This window comes from Planococcus citri, chromosome 1 (assembly GCF_950023065.1).
Source record: "Planococcus citri chromosome 1, ihPlaCitr1.1, whole genome shotgun sequence".
Classification (NCBI taxonomy): domain Eukaryota; kingdom Metazoa; phylum Arthropoda; class Insecta; order Hemiptera; family Pseudococcidae; genus Planococcus; species Planococcus citri.
In genome coordinates, this window is record NC_088677.1 from 87,465,178 (window position 1) to 87,483,081 (window position 17,904).

A 17,904-nucleotide genomic window follows, 5' to 3' on the forward strand; every position below is an offset into this window, starting at 1 on the left:
TCAGGAATTTTCAAAAAGTCACTGGAGGATCCAAAACAACTTGAAATTCACCTGCAGTACTTCGTAGCGTAGGTATTGAAATTAGTTTTTAGAATAAATTTTAGCTTTACAACTCCAATTTGATGGAATTTGCTGGAGGCTCCAGAGCTGCTCAAAACGGGTTGAAACCGTTTCCAATCGATTTGGCATGTCGAAAATAGGGTATATCCCAAATTTTAGCTTTCTTGGTCAATTTTGTAAAATTTTGATTTTTCCTCTCATTTTTGGCCTAAATTCGATTTTCAAAAATTCACCAAAAATTGAAAAACGCACTTTGGCACTTGAAATTTTGACAGGTGATAAATTTTTGCGTGATCTCTCGATATACCTTTGTAAAGTTTGAAAAATTTCGTGCAAGTCCTATGTTGAAATGCAAAATCTGCGATTTCGGCTGACCTGTTAATCAAAATGGCCGCCATCTTGTAAGTAAGGCCTACTTTTTTTTGGGTAAATTTGCTTTATGATGTTCCTTAGGATGTCCCCTTTAAGAAAAAAGTTGTCCCGGAGGATCGGCGGGGGGGGGAGGTGCAATTACTTCTATTGTCATATGCCGGACTAAAAGTCTCTGATGAAAAACTTCCCAGAAAATCTTTCTCCAAAAATTATCTTTTTATTAATTAGGTAAGGGACTCTATTCAATATTTTCATTTTCAATAATTTATATTTTTAAACAGTCAAGACATACATTTTTGAAAATAGCATTATTGTACAATTATTCTTGTCAAAATAATTAGATAAAAATTCATTTAAAAAAATTACTAACAAAAAAACAACACAACAAATCTCAATACAGAAATATATCATTAAAAATCGAACACCTTGTAAATTGATATTGGATGAAAATTCACAATCTGTTCAAAAAATGTGCATACAAAAAATGAGCGTACAAAATTTAAAAAAAAAAAAGAATTGATTTTTGATTCATTTACCAATCACTTGAGTAAACGTATACTAAATTCCTGAAATACGAGTATAATACTCTGACAAAACAACGTCAACGATAAATAAACCGAGAACATAATTGCAATAAAAATCAAAAATGTTAAAAAAGGTTAACAAATCATTGGAAAGCTGACGACTGCGGTGGTGAGACACGAGGGCGAAGGTTCTTAGCTTTCGTATCCATTTTATACCAATTCTTGACTCGACGAGCTTCTTCAATATCTGGATTTATAAATATTTGAGAAGCGTGGTTTACGACAGCCCATTTGAATCCATCGACCTCTTCGACTTTTGCTCCTTTCATAGCAACGACGGGCGTTGTAGAAATGTCGAATTGTTCGGCAGCATCGTCGAATAAAAAAACTGTAATCTGATCCGTACAAATTAATCGTTAATTACATACATACGTACAATTTAACAATAATAATATTTCAATTCAACTCGAGATACTTACTCCTCCATCCTCATTCTTCAGAGACACTTCACGGATTCGACGTTTTCGTGATTCCCCATCCTTGAAGCTTTCCAAGTCTGCAGCTCCAATACAAACTCCCAATATATCTTCGCAGAATAAAATATCAAATCATTAACACGTAGTTGAATATTTCGCCAATACCTACGAATCAATAAATAATATTTTCTTACCTATTGAAGTATTCGCAACCAAATCTTTGTAAGACTTATAGAAATTGAACTGTATATTTTCAAAAGCTGGCACGATTTCACTATCTGCTTTTAAAATTAGTTTAAATTTATGGGAAGTTTCATCTCGCCGAATGCTGAACTTTCTAATCAGGAACACTTTATTCAACTAAAATTTTAAAGCAAGAAATTAACTCAATCACATTCGTACGAAATTAATCAAGTCAAATGAAGTAGATGTTAAAAATTAGTACCTCCAGAACATCGTAGAATTTAAAACAAGCGCTATTGTAAGCTGTCGCTGTAATACTGCCTGATGAGTCGGTAAGCTCCACGTTGAAGAATTCCTGCTTGTTTGAAATTCGCGCCATCAGATCGTAAAATTGACCAAAAACGTAGTGAAATAGATAATGAAAGATATAATAAATCATAGTAAAGACACCGTTCGATAGATCCAAGCAATATAATTCTTCGCTCGATTCACGGATGACTCCTTTTCTCGCAATTTGCGCCATGAAGTCGTGGAATTTACAAAACATGTCGTAAAATTTACGACGAACAACGTTGCAAGCTGTTGCTAACGTACTGTTCGATGAATTTGAAAGATTCGCGTTCAAAGATTCCTCACCAGGTTTCTGGATGTCTCCTTTTTTTACGACTCGTGCTTTAATACACCAATGATCATTCGTCGGGTTCAGAGCTACTATGGGCAACGTTTCCGGTCTTCTTGTTCTACTCAAATGAAATTTCTCAAGTTCACCGCGCTCTAGAATGAAATACGATAAAATTTAATAAATAAATGCACTCCGGACGAGTATTTTCAAGTGTAGATCTGGACACCTACTTTTGAACTGATGTTCCTTGGTAGTTGGGGTAGGATTACCTATTTGTTTTCCTACAACGTCACCTTTTTCCAATATGCTCATTTTAAGAATAACCAACGTCCACCTGAAAGTAAAAATGTAACGAGACAATATTCAACATTTATCCTACAATACAACGCTGAAAGAAAGCAATACTGCATTCATCTACGCACACGCACCATTTCCCACGCGCAGTATTCGATTTCTCGCAAACGTAGTCCTCCAAAACAACCACATCATTACGTTGTAATTCTTTATTGAAAATCAGCTTTTTGAGGTTTTTGTCGGCACTCGCTACTGCAGTAGTACAAAACACACCATCCGAAATTTCCACAAAACCACAATTTACTCGTGTAATACCCTGAACATTAAAACAAATACCACATTATGTAGGTATAGGTACCAAATAATAAAATTCATTATTTGTCAGAGTTTCGAACTAACCAAAACCTGAACTATTGGGTTTCCAATATTTCTACCTTCGAAGATATCCTGAAATTTAATCACAATATTCAATTAGGTACCATGAATATTTTTCTTTCTCTAATTAAGAAAAAAAAAGGTGGGCTTACTTCGATACATCCTTCTGTTAGTTCCACTTCCATTTTAAAATTGAAATGTTTTCCACGAAACGATTACTGATTTATTGAACGGTACACGTAAGCAGGTCTCTGCGATTTTATTAAAATCCCTGATAGAATAAATTTCGAATCGGTGTTATGCTTCGACCATATTGTTGTAGAGAAGAACACTGATTCTTCGATGGATGTACTCAACTTCTAACACGTTTATCTAGATTATTAGTCGATGTACAGTCGTGATATAACACTCGTCTGAACAATCTTTCAACTACTTCGTTCTAAAACAATATATGTACCAGTAAGATCCAACAAAAGTTGAAATTAAAATTCCAGACAAATCATCAAAGGTAGAAAGGTACTACTTATTATTACCAACCTGGAAAGATGAACATGACACGCTTCTGGTGTTTATATTTACCCAATTCATCATTATTTTTTTTAACTGCTATTCAATACCTTCCTAAATTCAAATTTATTACAAAAAATTTTCTTTCATGCAGGCAAAAGGCAAAAATTCAAAATTCAAATTTATTGCAAAAAATTTTACTGATAAGAAAATTTATTTTGATCAGTGAGGTAATTGATTGCAACAAAAAATTGCTATCGGAATCAATTATTTTTTCAAAAATGAAATCGCTCGCGTTAAACATCGAAATATTAATTTTATATTTTTAAATAAATCATAATTAAACGCATTTAATTCAAATTAAACAATTATTTCGCTTATTTTCTAAAAAAAAACAACAAACTTCATTAAAAACCATTCAACTCCACGCAAATTTTTACAATTATCAAACGTGTTGGTAACACTGATCTAAAGTTTTTTTCCTCACACACACTCTCACACACCGTCACACGGACATCCACATCATTTTTGAGTTCTTCTGTTGCTGTTTGTAATTTTGAGTGAAAATTTGATGTAAAAGTGTTTAAATTAATTATAAAGATGCAATTTTTCTAGTTAATAACTTAATTACTTTGTTTTCGAGTCTACGAACATCTGTTCAAAAAGGTACGACAGCGTAAATTGAACTACAAGATCAACCGAAGATCCTATCATGATTCGCCGGATAGAATAATAATTTTATACTTTTTGAATACAATTTGCTATTTTTTTTTCAAGTTGGTCGCTAAAATTATAAAATGGGTGTACCAGCATTCTTTAGATGGCTGTCGAGGAAATACCCTTCAGTAGTGGTGAACTGTGTAGAAGCTACAGTAAGTATTTATCCAATACATTGTGTACTGTACAGCACTTGTTGTGTTTGTAATTTACTTTGCATTGATCGAATGTTTGTGTAATTCGCAGCCCAGAGATGTGAACGGTAAATTAGAACCGATTGATCCTACGGCACCGAATCCGAATGGTATCGAATTTGATAATCTGTACTTGGATATGAACGGTATTATTCACCCTTGTACTCATCCCGAAGACAAGTAAGATTCACGAAGTTCAGTGATCTGAAATCAATATAGATTTGGTATTATTTATTTATTCGTGTGCTTGTTACCTTGTAGACCAGCACCGGCTGATGAAGATGAGATGATGATCGCTATATTCGAAGCTATCGATCGTATGCTGAACATTGTCCGGCCTCGTAAAATTTTATACATGGCTATCGATGGAGTTGTTAGTATACCGAAAGTTTCTACGTTCAGTTTCTCGACTCGTTTTGTAATCGTGTTTAATTTTCAAGGCACCTCGAGCGAAAATGAACCAACAGAGATCTAGAAGATTCAGAGCTACTAAAGAAACCACCGAAAAGATCATAGAAGTGAATAAAATTCGAGAGAAATTATTAGCCGATGGAGCTATTCTGCCACCAGCCAAAGAAGCTGGTTCGCATTTCGATAGTAATTGCATAACACCGGTCAGTGTTTGAGTATTGTTTTCTTTTTCAATTCTGTGATGCGATTTTTTTACTCATCGACGTATTTTATTACGCAGGGTACTCCTTTTATGGACCGATTATCGAAATGTTTGCATTACTACGCTCATAACAAGTTGAATAGCGATCCTGCCTGGAAAGATTTAAAGATAATCTTATCCGACGCTAATGTTCCCGGTGAAGGTGAACATAAGATAATGGATTTTATCAGAAAACAAAGAGGTACTTTATCGATTATTTTGATCACGATGGGTTTTCGATTTTTCTTTTATAAACGTGTAAATCGAATTTGATTTCAGCTCAACCGGATCACGATCCGAATACCGTTCATTGTCTATGCGGTGCCGATGCTGATTTAATTATGTTGGGATTGGCGACCCACGAGCCACATTTTTACATCATTCGAGAAGAATTCAAAACTAATATGGATCGACCTTGCGACATTTGTGGTCGTAATGGTGCGTTTATTTTGAAATTTCAACATTAAAAATCAACTTCGAGGATTATTTTCTAATAAATTTGCGTATTACAGGACATGAAATGAAAAGCTGTACCGGATTAGAACGTAATGAAGAAATCATCAAGGTATATTCTTCCGAAGTTCAATTCATATTCGTTCGATTAGCCGTATTACGAGAATATCTAAGACGTGAATTGGAAATGCCAGGACTTCCGTTTCAGTACGACTTCGAAAGAACCATCGACGATTGGGTATTCATGTGTTTCTTCGTCGGTAACGATTTCCTGCCTCATTTACCATCTTTGGAAATTCGAGAAGGTGCTATCGACAGACTCGTTGGGCTTTATAAGAAAGCTGTCTATAAGACCGGAGTACGTATTCGTGTAATTTGCTGCCAAATAAAGCTTCGAACGATGATTTTATCGAGTTTGTTTATCTATAGGGTTATCTGACGGAAAACGGTCAAGTAGCTTTGAATCGAGTCCAGTTAATCATGTCCGAACTGGGTGTAATGGAAGATGAAATATTCAAGAAGCGGCAACAAACCGAGGAAATGTTCAGAGCTCGAGATAAAGCTAAACGAAGACGTATGCGTAATTTTAACAACAGAGATCGACCGAATCATATGTTATCTGGCCAGTATGCTCCTTCGGTGAGTTACAAGTTACTCAATTTGTTGCTTATTTGATCAATATTCACGATTGCTTTGTATTTTATCAGGCTGTAGGAGGTAATGTACCAGCTATAGTGAATCCTAGACAAGAAGCGTTTCAGTTACGAACACAGAGTTACCATACGCAAGCGAATGCTAACTCCGGTGGTGGTCCTCAAAACGCAGTAAGTGCCAAAGTGTGCATTTGTTATTGAAAAATGAAGTCTTTTTCGTATTTATTTTCAATTTTCGCTTTTGTAGTTTAACAGAGGAGAAAAGAGACCGGCGCAGGGGCCAGCTGATGATAGTGACGAAGAAGTACCAGTCAATGATGAAGTTCGTCTGTGGGAAAGTGGTTTCAAAGACCGGTACTACGAGTCGAAATTCGATGTTTCTAAAGAAAACCTTGGGTTCCGTCAGAAAGTCGCTTTGGAATATATTCGAGGCTTGTGCTGGGTCTTACACTATTATTATCAGGTAAAAATATGTGATTTAAAAAAAAATAAATAAAAATTATCCCAACTCCGGTGCCAATTCAGTGTTTATCTGACCACTGTTTTTTTTTCAGGGTTGCCCGTGCTGGAAATGGTACTTTCCCTATCATTATGCGCCGTTCGCTTCGGATTTTATTGATATCGCATCATTTCCGGTTGTTTTTGAAAAGGGTACTCAACCGGTAAGAGATTTGAGTAAAGTTATCGATCTTTTCGGACTGGATTTAGTTTTGATCCGTTGTCTTTCGAATTAAATTCTAGTCCGGCGTATGCCAATAGGAATAATTTGCACCCCCCAGGGATTGTACTCGGTTACTTCTTAAGTAACCAAGTTACTAAAGTTACTAATAGTAACTTATGGTTACTTTTTAATAATGTTGGTTACTGAAAGTTACTTTTTCCGAGATCTTTCACCAATTTCCTTTTTTTTTTCAAAATTTTATTTTGATGATTTTTCTTTTGAAATGTACCTACTTAGGGGGTTTTTAATTTCAACAGGTACATATTATTATTTTTGAATTTCTCGATGGTTTTTAGTGGATTTTCTCCTGTTTTGATTGATTTTCACATCTTGAATTTTGGTGGCGATTTTTTTCCAAAATAATTTTTCCATGATTTTGCTCTGAATTTTGATGAAGATTTTAGCCTGAATTTTCCCCCAATTTTATCACCTTGAATTCTCGTGATTTTTTTCATAAAAATTTTCCCTCTAGCTTGTGTGGTTTTATTGCTCAAATAGTGAGGGTTTCTCCTTATTTTGATTCGATGGCTTTTTTTGAATTTTGTGAATTTTTTTCTTCGCTGATTTGGTGAGTTTTCTTTTTGTAGATTTTTCCCTATTCTAACGGGTATGATTTTTCTGAATTTTCGCGAGTTCTGTTTTTTCGAGTTTTTCAGCGATTTTCTCAGCATTTCCTTTTTTTTCCATTTTCAAATTTTGGCAAAGATTCTACAGTTTTGACTCACCTTTTCAACTTTGAATTTTCACACGATTCTGTGGTTTTTTTCTAAATTGTGGTCATTTTTTTGTCCAAATTTTGACTGCATTTTTTTTATTTCAACAGTTTTTTTTTGAGTTTCGTGCTTTAAAAAAACACCTAATTTTTTTGGCTCACTTTTTTGTAGAATTGTGATTTTACTTCTTCCAAAAATCATAATTTCCTTTAAATTTTGATCTGTTTTTTCGTGAAAGGAGGGAAGCTTCTTCGAGATTTGATGAAATTATTATTTTTTATTTTCACCTTTTGTGGTGGATTTTTCTGCATCTTGATATGTTTCATTCGTTGATCCCTCTCTCTCTTTTCCTCTTCCCTTCCAATTATGAGGGAAGGTCCTCCGGATTTCCTCTCTCTTTGAACAGTTTTTTTTTTCAAGTTCGAATTATTTTTCTCTGTTGAATTCTCTTCAGTTTTGCTACAAAATTTTTCTCAAAAATTTATCGATTCATTTCCGAATTTATACCTAATTTTAATTCTCGCGAGTTTTCTGTTCTGAATTCTCACCTAATGATTTTTGCTGAATTGTATTTTCGAGAATTTTCTATTCCCATAATTTTTCATAATTTTGTTTTGAATTTTAATGATTCGTTTTTCTGTTCAAATTTTTGTTCGTAATTTCGGCGAAATTTTTTTTCTTGAATTTTTTAAATAAAATTTTCTCCTAATTTAGCGCCAAAGTTTGGTCATTTTTTCTTCTTAAATTTTTCCGGAATTCTCCTGTTTACAGATTTTTTTCGAGTTTTTGTGAGTTTTTTGGACTTTGAGACTCGATGATTTTATTTATGATTTTTTTGAGGAGTTCTTGATTTTTTTTTCAAGTCTTGTTCTGTCGAATTCTCGTAGATTTTATTTTTCAATTTTTTAACGATTTTCCCCGAATTTTCGTGTTTTTCTCTTGTGTATAAATTTTTGTCAAGTTTTCGCAATTTTATCGTCGAATTTGTTTTTAATTGTTGCAATGTTTTTTCTCGAATTTTAATGCTTTTTACCCTAATTTTTTTGGTGGAGTTTTTTTTACTTCTAATCGAATTTTTATTCTGGAATCCTCGTGATTTTTTCAACTTTTTAAATTTTGACAAAACTCTGTTCTTTGGTTATTTTGAATTTCGCGATTTTGGTTTATCAAAAGATCACGAAGAGGTTTTTAAACATTATTTTTCGATTAATTTTCTTTCTTTCCAGATCTCGATCTTTGCTCTGTTTCCTGTTTTGGTCATTTTCTCTCAATTTCAATAATTTTGTCACCTTTTTTCCATTTTTTTTGAATCGTGTCAATTTTCGACAGTTTTGATGGAGTTTTTTTTTTTTCATTTTGAAGGCATTTACACTTTTTTGTATTCTAATTTTTAAAATGATTTTCACAAATCACTTTTTTTTCCAAATTTGGATTGCTCTCTCCCCTCCTCTCCTCCACCGTTCCCTTTTTGCTTGTTAATTTTAATAAGTTTCCCGATCTAAACTGATTCTTCTTTCTTATGGAATTTTTTTCAAAAATTATTGTTTATTATTTCTTAACACTAGAATAATTTTTTTCCCCTCAAATCCTTGCTCGTGTCAACATTTCTGCTATTTTACGATTGGTATTTTTGTGTTTGATTTTTTGAAATGATTTTGATTAAAAGATTAAATTTCGTTCCTCCCTGTTTCGGTAGACTTCCCCCTCTTCTTTCAATTTTTTCAGTAGTTCAACACATTTTTCGATTATGTTTCCGGAATCCAAAATTTTTCTCATACGTTCTTTTTGTATTTTGATCTACGAGTAGTTTGCTTTCGAAATTTTGGTAAATTAGGTATCTGTTTTGAGCTTTTGCTAGTTTTTTTTTTGTTTTTCAAAAATGGTTTGTATTCGAATTTTGATGTTTTTTTCTGTGTTTTTTGAAAAAACTGATATCAAAATTTTCGTTATAAATAGGTACGTTTTTTTTTTTTTTTTTTTTTTTTTTGCAATCTGAAATAGAATATAATATTTTGTAAGGCATTGAAGTTTTTTGGTTGCCACTTTTTTTTTACATCAACATTTTTTTTGGTTACTTTTTCCGGCTTTTTTAGTTACTAAAGTTACATTTTTTGAGAAAGATTTGAGTACAGTCCCTGCGTATGCCAATAGGAATAATTTACACACACCCCCTTCCCCTCTGAGACAACTTTTTTCCTAAAGGGGACATTGTAAGGAACATTTTTAAGCAAACTTGCCAAAAAAAGTTGATCTGGCTAGCAAAATGGCGGCAATTTTGAATGACGGGTTAGCCGAAATGGCACAGAATGCCAGATAATTAACACAGCTCCTCTCTCCTTTGAAATTGAAAGACACGAGATCGAAATTGGATCAAAACATTGATCGAAACTACATGTATGAGCCTTCTGACTCTTTTTTCTAATAAATTTATATGTTTCTAATTTCAGTTCAATCCTCTCGAACAATTAATGAGCGTGTTCCCAGCCGCTAGCAAGCAGCATGTACCCGAGCCATGGTCTACATTGATGTTTGATCCGGTAATTCTTGACCTATTACTCTTCCAGAACCGAATATCGTAAACTTATTCAATTTTTCGTTTCAGTTTTCTCCTATAATCGATTTCTATCCGGAAGATTTCAAGATCGATTTGAATGGGAAAAAATTCGCTTGGCAAGGTGTCGCGTTATTACCTTTCGTAGACGAAGAACGACTTCATAAAGCGCTTGCTCCTTTATATCCTCAGTTGAGCGATGAAGAAAGTGCGTAAAAATTTCCAAATATCTCTCTCATGATCTTCATGATATCATTTATTTATCGAAAATATTCCTATTACAGAACGAAGAAACACTCGAGGAGATAGTATACTTTACGTAAGCCAGTATCACGGCTCGTTTTCATTTATACGTGGATTGTACGATAATAAGTCGAATTTTGAACTCGATGTTTCCCTCAAGTCTGATGGAATGTTGGGACGAGTTTTACTAGCTTCGAATTGCGTCAATCGTGGCGGGTATGTGAGCACAGTTGAAATTTTGAACCAACAATAATATAAAAAAAATACTTCGTATAATAACACAGTTTATTTATCGCAGATCTTTGGTTTCGCCAGTTCGAGGTTTGCAGGTGATTAGAGATAATCAAGTAGTGTGGTGAGTATGGTAGCGAATTCTGAAAAAATTGGAAATTGAATTGTATTTAATTTTAACGTTGGATTGTTTCGCTTTAGTGTACGTTTTAGAGACCCTGCTTACTCCGATGACCATATTTTCTCTACGGAACGTTTAACTGGAGCTTCGTAAGATACCTAAATTCATTATTTATTTTCGTAATTTCTTCGTATGATTTTAATTTGGTCTGGTTTACTGCGCAGAGATCCGCAAACTATTTTGAAACCTCAGAATTTACCGGACGAAGTTTCGATGAATTGGAAACCACGTATCGGTATGGTCATGTCGAATCAACAAGCATCTCTCGGTGTAGCCGGTCATCGTATGCTTGGGTAAGTAATATATTTTTATGTTTGAATTTGAAACATATTGTGTTGAAAAAACATTTTTCTTAATGTTTCTTTTTCCTGTTGTAGACATTACACCCATCATGGAAATCCTAGAAACGCGCAACCTGGTGCGTACAGCGCCGTCCCTCCGCCTTCGATGGGTTGGTATTTTTTAATCTGGAAATTTCCAGTGTGTAGTGTAATTTGACGAGCAATCAGTTATTCGCTGATTGCAACAGGGTTTTTGCATTTGTTTAACGGTGCTGGTTGCTTAGTAGTTATTGATTGGCTGTTAGTTTAAAATAAATTGTGAAAAAGTTATAACAGTAGGATTTTCCATCTTTTCCTGACGACGATAAATTTCTAACTGTGATGAAATGTTACAGTGTAAATTAGTACTTTAGTTCCTTCTACAGAAATTTCATACGTGATTTTATGATTGATTTGTGATCTTGGATGTACTTGTTAAAAAAAAAAAAAAAAAATGAGTCAAATGTTCCATTGTTTTCCTCCCATACTTGTAACCTCTGTTAAACATTTTTGACATTGGATGCTTTCTATGGACGTTTTATATAAATGAGCTCTGACGTAAAATGAAAGCGTAACTCGTAACGTAAATGGACGATGCGATTCTTGAACGATGAAAGGATGGAACATCTCGTGTTATCGCGATAACCTACGAAGAAGGCCAGAATTATATCAATTACAGTCGATGCTATGTACATCGATTATTTTTACGTTAGCCAAATTATCATACATAGACGATTAATTGTCTATAAAATTCAGCTGTGCTGGTTCTGTGATTGGTTAGAATTAAGTGACGTCGTGAATCGTACTTTGAACCATTATTTTAATTTTTTTTATGTTCATTTTTTTTTTTGGTACTCGAAAAATCATTGTAAATTATAATGGTGGAGGGATCGAAGGAGAGCAGGGAGTATGAATGATGATGTCACAAATTGAAACCAACTAGAAAATTTTCAGCATTTACGAAAATTGGGCTAATTGTAGCATTTGATTAAATAATTTATGAACGATTATAAATAATTAGCGATGAATAATTGATTGTAATCTAAAAACTTGTTAGATGTGTTTCGAAATTGTTGTAGATACGAGATTTAGCTCTCTATTCACCAATAGGTCAATAGGTGTCATTTCAAAATGATTTTTCTAAATCTTTGATTTTTAAGGAGCTAAATTTTAGTTCATTTTGAATTCTTAAGTACGATTTTTTCCAGTATTTTTGAAAAAAAAACTGGTTAAACCGATTGTAAATTTTAATTTTTGGCAAAAAAGTCACAAAATGCCCATTATAGTCAAACTTGTCGAAAATTGTCCATTTTTGGCAAGATGACAAAAAGTGTCAATTTCTTGAAAAAAATGTCAAAAAACGTCAATTGTTGCCAAAATAGTTACAAGGTGTCCATTTTGATCAAAATTGTCAAAAAGTGACCATTTTAGTCAAAATCGTCAAAATATGTCCATTTTTGGAAAATTGACGAAAAATGTCTAATTTTTTTAAAAACATGCTAAAAAGCGTCAATTTTTGCCAAAATAGTCACAAGGTGTCCATTTTGATCAAAATTATCAAAAAGTGTCCATTTTAGTCAAAATTGTCGACAAATGTCCATTTTTGGCATATTGACAAAAAGTGCCAAATTTATGAAAAAAATGTTGAAAAGCGTCAATTTTTGGCAAAATAGTCACAAGATGCCCATTTTAGTCGAAATTGTCAAAAAGTGTCCATTTTAATCAAAATTATCTAAAAATGAGCGTTATTGTCAAATTGACAAAAAGTGTCAAATTTAATGAAAAAAATGTTGAAAAGTGTCAATTTTTGCCAAAATAGTCATAAGGTGTCCAATTTGATCAAAATTGTCAAAAAGTGTCCATTTTAGTCAAAATTGTCGACTAATGTCCATTTTTGGCATATTGACGAAACGTGTCAACTTTTTTGAATAAAATGTTTAAAAGCGTAAATTTTTGCCAAAATAGTCACAAGGTGTCCAATTTGATCAAAATTGTCAAAAAGTTTCCATTTTAATCAAAATTATCCAAAAATGAGCATTATTGTCAAATTGACAAAAAGTGTCTAATTTTTTTAAAAACATGCTAAAAAGCGTCAATTTTTGCCAATGTAGTCACAAGGTCTCCATTTTGATCAAAATTATCAAAAAGGGTCCATTTTAGTCAAAATTGTCAAGAAATGTCCATTTTTGGCATATTGATGAAAAGTGTCGAATTGTTTGAAAAAAATTTCAAAAAGCGTCAATTTTTGGCAAAATAGTCACAAGATATCCATTTTAGTCAAAATTGTCAAAGTGTCCTTTTTAGTCAAAATTGTTGAAAAATATCCATTTTTGTCAATTTGGGAAAAAGTGTCAAATTTTTGGAAAAAAATGTTGAAAAGTGTCAATGTTTGCCAAAATAGTCACAAGATGTCCATTTTGATCAAAATTATCAAAAAGTGTCCATTTTAGTCAAAATTGTCAACAAATGTCCATTTTTGGCATATTGATGAAGAGTGTCGAATTTTTTGAAAAAAAAATTCAAAAAACGTCAATTTTTGCCAAAGTAGTAGCAAGTTGTCCATCTAGATCAGAATTATCAAAAAGTGTCCATTTTAGTCAAAATTGTCAACAAATGTCCATTTTTGGCATATTGTGGAAAAGTGTCAATTTTTTTGAAAAAATGTTGGAAAGCGTCAATTTTTGGCAAAATAGTCACAAGATGCCCATTTTAGTCAAAATTGTCAAAGTGTCCATTTTAGTCAAAATTGTTGAAAAATATCCATTTTTCACAATTTGGCAAGAAGTGCCAAATTTTTGGAAAAAAATGTTGAAAAGCGTCAATTTTTGCCAAAATAGTCACAAGATATCCATTTTAGTCAAAATTGTCAACAAATGTCCATTTTTGGCATATTGATGATGAATTGTTTGACAAAAATTTCAAAAAATGTCAATTTTTGCTAAAGTAGTCACAAGGTGTCCATTTTGATCAGAATTATCAAAAAAAAAGTCCATTTTAGTCAAAATTGTCGACAAATGTCCATTTTTGGCATATTAACAAAAAGGGTCAAATTTTTTGAAAAAAATGTTGAAAAGCGTCAATTTTTGGCAAAATAGTCACAAGGTGACCATTTTGATCAAAATTGTCAAAAAGTGTCCATTTTAATCAAAATTATCCAAAAATAAGCATTTTTGTCAAATTGACAAAAAGTGTCAAAATTATTGAAAAAAAATGTTGAAAAGTGTCAATTTTTGCCAAAATAGTCACTAAAAGTCCATTTTTGGTAAAATTGTCAAAAATTGTACGTTTTTGATAAAATTGTCAAAGGACCATTTTTGCCATAATTTTCAAGCAGTCCTGTTTCTGCCAAGATTATCCAAAAAACCCTGTTTTTGCCAAAATTGTCAAAAAAAATCTCGCTTTTTGTCAAATATTTGAGAATAATTTCAAAAATCTTTGCCAAAAATTTCAAAGTTGAGCTTTTTTGAAAGTTTAATTTTCGAAAACTTGCAGAATTTTAGAGCTGTACTTATTTAGGAATTGAAACAAATCCAGAAAGCATGTATTTTTATGGTTTTCACAACTATGAACTTTTCGTGATGGGATTCTCAAAATCACAAGGGGGCACGGAGCTCCAAAATTTTGGTCAAAATGTAAGAAATGTAAAATATCGTGTGAGATATGGATTTATACGTTTTCGAAGTCGCTGAATACGAATATCAACTCGTTTTTTCAATTCGACCCCTTTTTCTCTATTATGTACAAGATTCTTATTTCTTATACATATTTTCTAGTATCGTGTCATTAACCTTGAGTAAATTTTCCTTCCTCCACAGCTGACCGAAACAACCGATTCAATTCACGAAACAACTACCATCCTTACAATCGAAACGATAACAACCGATACGGCAACCGCGGCAACGACTTCAACCGTGGCAACGATTACAATCGAGGACCTCCAAGGACCAACGACAGCCAATCCGGACGACCGCCCAGTTACTTCTCGCAGCAAAGACAAGAGCAACGTTCCACCGGTAGCTATTCGACCAATCGAAACGAACACGTAGCTTATCCAGATCAAAGTACATCTCGTAACGAGCCCAGGTATGCCAAATCTTACACTGTATCCAATGATCGATCGCAACGGCCGCCCCAACAGAACCATAATCCACATTCCAACAGACCGTCCGGTGGTTCTGGATATCAAACTTTTCAACCTCGCAACCAAACGGTATGATTTTATTGAACTCAAACGATATAGTACGTAGGTAGAGGTACAGAACAGTAGAAAGATTTTAATCGAAATTATACAATATATTTTCAGGGTGGACCTAGGCCACCAGGGTACTATACGGATCAATCAAATTATGGAAATCGGAGGCAGCAACATTATTGATAAGACTGCTTTTTGATTTATTGAAAATTTGTTGATGCGTTTCACGTATTTGAGTGTACTATTTATTATCTTTGTTGAAACAAGTTTTTTCTAAGTACGTTCTGTTCTGTGTTTTTTGGAATGTGAATTAATTATTCTAGTGGGGCTTGTGCCTAAATTAAACATTGAGTTTTTTCGTATTTACTTAATGGAGTTCTTCGTGTTGTGATCGGAGGCGTGAAATTTCATGTGCTTCGGAATATAGGAGCATCTCATCTTGATGGTGATCTCTAGAAAGTCCATGAACGAGTTTTTTGGGAGAAAACTTCCAGAATGTAATTTTGGTGGTATAATTTTGCTACAACCAATCCTGGATTTGGAGATGACAATAGGAAAAATTGCACCTCCCTCCCATCCTCTGAGACAACCTTCTTTTAAAAGAGGACATCTTGATGGAAATTTTCTATGTACATATACAACTTGGTAAAAAAAAAGTTAGCTTTACTAACATGGCGACCTTTTTGATTGACAGGTCAGTCGGAATCGCAGATTTTGCTGTCCAACGTAGGACTCGCTCGAAATTTTTTGAACTGGTCAAAGCAAAAATTTATCACCAGCCAAAATTTCAAATGCTAAAATGCATTTTTTGATTCTGGGTAAATTTTTGAAAATCAAGCCAAAATTGAGGAAAAAATCAAAATTTTACCAAATTGACCTGGCGAGCTGAAATTCGGGATATGCCCTATTTTCGATCAGAGAAATCAATTGGAAATAGTTTTAAACCGTTTTGAGCAGTTCTGGAGCCTCCAGCAGATTTTTGAAACTTGAAAATGAAGGTTGAAATCTGAAATTCAAGCTGCTTCTCAACTTAAATACGCTATGAAGTCGACTTCTGGTGGGTTTAAGTCATTTTGGAGCCTCCAGCGACTTTTTGGAAATTACTGGAGCCTCCAGCAGATTTCGAAACTTGAAAAATATCATCAATTGTAGTTGGAAAGCAGAAATTCATAGTTTCAGTACGCTATGAAGTCGATTGCAGGTGGTTTCAAGTTTTTTTGGCGCCTCCAGCGACTTTTTGAAAATAACTGGAGCCTCCAGCAGATTTTTCAATGCACCAAACAGAGATGGAAATCCAAAATTGACTCTGCACTGTAATTTCAATACGCTAAAAAATCGACAGCAGGTCTATTTCAAGTTTTTTTGGCGCCTCCAGCGACTTTTTAAAAATAACTGGAGCCTCCAGCAGATTTTTCAATGTACCAAACAAAGACGGAAATCCAACATTGACTCTGTACTCTAATTTTAACGCCCTAAAAATCGACTGCAAGTGAATTTCAAGTCGTTTCGGAGCCTCCAGCAACTTTTTGGAAATTACCGGAGCCTCCGACAGATTTCGAAACTTGAAAAATTTCATCAGTTGTAGTTGGAAAGCAGAAATTCATAATTTCAATACGCTGTGAAGTCGATTGCAGGTGGTTTCAAGTAGTTTTGGCGCGTCCAGGGACTTTTTAAAAATAACTGGAGCCTCCATCAGATTTTTCAATGCACCAAACAGAGGTAGAAATCCAAAATTCACTCTGCACTCTAATTTCAATGCGCTAAAAAATCGACTGTAGGTGAATTTTAAATTATTTTGGAACCTCCAGCGACTTTTTGGAAATTACCGAAGCCTCCAGCAGATTTCGAAACTTGAAAAAATTCATCAATTGTGTTTGGAAAGAAGAAATTCATAATTTCATTACGGTATGAAGTCGATTGCAGGTGGTTTCAAGTTTTTTTTGGCGCCTCCAGCGACTTTTTGAAAATAACTGGAGCCTCCAGCAGATTTTTCAACACACCAAACAGGGATGGAAATCCAAAATTGACTCCGCACTCTTAATTTCAACACGCTAAAAATTGACTGCAAGTACATTTCAAGTCGTTTTGAAGCCTCCAGCGACTTTTTGGAAATTACTGGAGCCTCCAGAAAATGTTTGAAATTGGAAAATTTTCACAAAATTTCATTAAATAAAGTTATAGACGAAATTCACTCCGAAAACTAATGTCAATAATATGCTATGAGGTCAATTTTTATTTTTGGTGAATTTTTGAAAATCAAATTTATAAGCCAAAAATCAGAAAATAATCAAAATTTTATCAAATTAACCTAGAAAGCTGAAATTTGTGATACTCTCTATTTTTGATCCGCTAAATCGATTAAAAACGGTATCAAACCGTTGTAAGAAGTTCTGGAGCCTCCAGCAGATTTTTGAAATTCGAAATTTCCACATAATTTCATCAAATGAAGTTGGATTGGAAATCCGAAATTCACTCGGCAATCCAACTTACAAACACGCTATTAAGAGGACTGCTGGTGAATTTTATTCATTTTGGAGCCTCCAGCGACTTTTTGGAAACTCTTGAATCCTCCAGCATATTTTTGAAACTTGAAGTTTCCTGAAAATTTCATAAAATGCAGTTGGAAAGTCGAAATTTCTTTTGTCAACTAATTTCAATACGCTATGAAGT

At 33.6% G+C, this 17,904-nt stretch overlaps 2 protein-coding genes across 3 annotated transcripts; one reads left to right on the forward strand and one right to left on the reverse strand.

The window, feature by feature from the left end:
* Positions 1-688: 688 nt before the first annotated feature.
* LOC135839776 (replication protein A 70 kDa DNA-binding subunit-like) lies at positions 689-3,598 on the reverse strand. 2 transcript variants are annotated; one of them, XM_065355976.1, is made up of 9 exons: positions 3,444-3,598; positions 3,059-3,345; positions 2,931-2,978; positions 2,660-2,847; positions 2,468-2,571; positions 1,878-2,389; positions 1,627-1,792; positions 1,436-1,542; positions 689-1,351 (listed from the first exon to the last, which is right to left on the reverse strand). In XM_065355976.1, the coding sequence occupies exons 2-9, from the start codon at positions 3,089-3,091 to the stop codon at positions 1,100-1,102; spliced, it is 1,410 nt and encodes a 469-aa protein (XP_065212048.1). In that variant the 5' UTR covers positions 3,092-3,345; positions 3,444-3,598; the 3' UTR covers positions 689-1,099. The 2 variants fall into 2 exon arrangements, with proteins under 2 accessions (XP_065212048.1, XP_065212056.1); XM_065355984.1 differs by having other exon boundaries at positions 2,666-2,847; positions 3,444-3,597.
* Positions 3,599-3,916: 318 nt separating this feature from the next.
* Positions 3,917-15,600, forward strand: Rat1 (5'-3' exoribonuclease 2 Rat1). Its single transcript, XM_065355997.1, has 21 exons — positions 3,917-4,079; positions 4,191-4,285; positions 4,377-4,504; positions 4,586-4,697; positions 4,765-4,938; positions 5,016-5,178; positions 5,256-5,414; positions 5,489-5,787; positions 5,859-6,068; positions 6,137-6,253; positions 6,330-6,545; positions 6,637-6,744; positions 9,964-10,053; positions 10,119-10,275; positions 10,352-10,526; positions 10,609-10,665; positions 10,743-10,811; positions 10,887-11,015; positions 11,100-11,173; positions 14,858-15,252; positions 15,346-15,600. The coding sequence occupies exons 2-21, from the start codon at positions 4,211-4,213 to the stop codon at positions 15,415-15,417; spliced, it is 2,979 nt and encodes a 992-aa protein (XP_065212069.1). The 5' UTR covers positions 3,917-4,079; positions 4,191-4,210; the 3' UTR covers positions 15,418-15,600.
* Positions 15,601-17,904: the final 2,304 nt, after the last annotated feature.

Coding starts and splice junctions, on each gene's coding strand:
- Rat1 (XM_065355997.1), top strand. CDS start 4,211: ATGGGTGTACCAGCATTCTTTAGATGGCTGTCGAGGAAATACCCTTCA. Junction 5,788..5,858: donor AAGCTGTCTATAAGACCGGA/GTACGTATTCGT, acceptor GTTTATCTATAG/GGTTATCTGACGGAAAACGG. Junction 10,666..10,742: donor AGAGATAATCAAGTAGTGTG/GTGAGTATGGTA, acceptor GTTTCGCTTTAG/TGTACGTTTTAGAGACCCTG.
- LOC135839776 (XM_065355976.1), bottom strand. CDS start 3,091: ATGGAAGTGGAACTAACAGAAGGATGTATCGAA. Junction 2,979..3,058: donor TAACAGAAGGATGTATCGAA/GTAAGCCCACCT, acceptor ATTAAATTTCAG/GATATCTTCGAAGGTAGAAA. Junction 1,352..1,435: donor TGAAGAATGAGGATGGAGGA/GTAAGTATCTCG, acceptor TGTACGGATCAG/ATTACAGTTTTTTTATTCGA.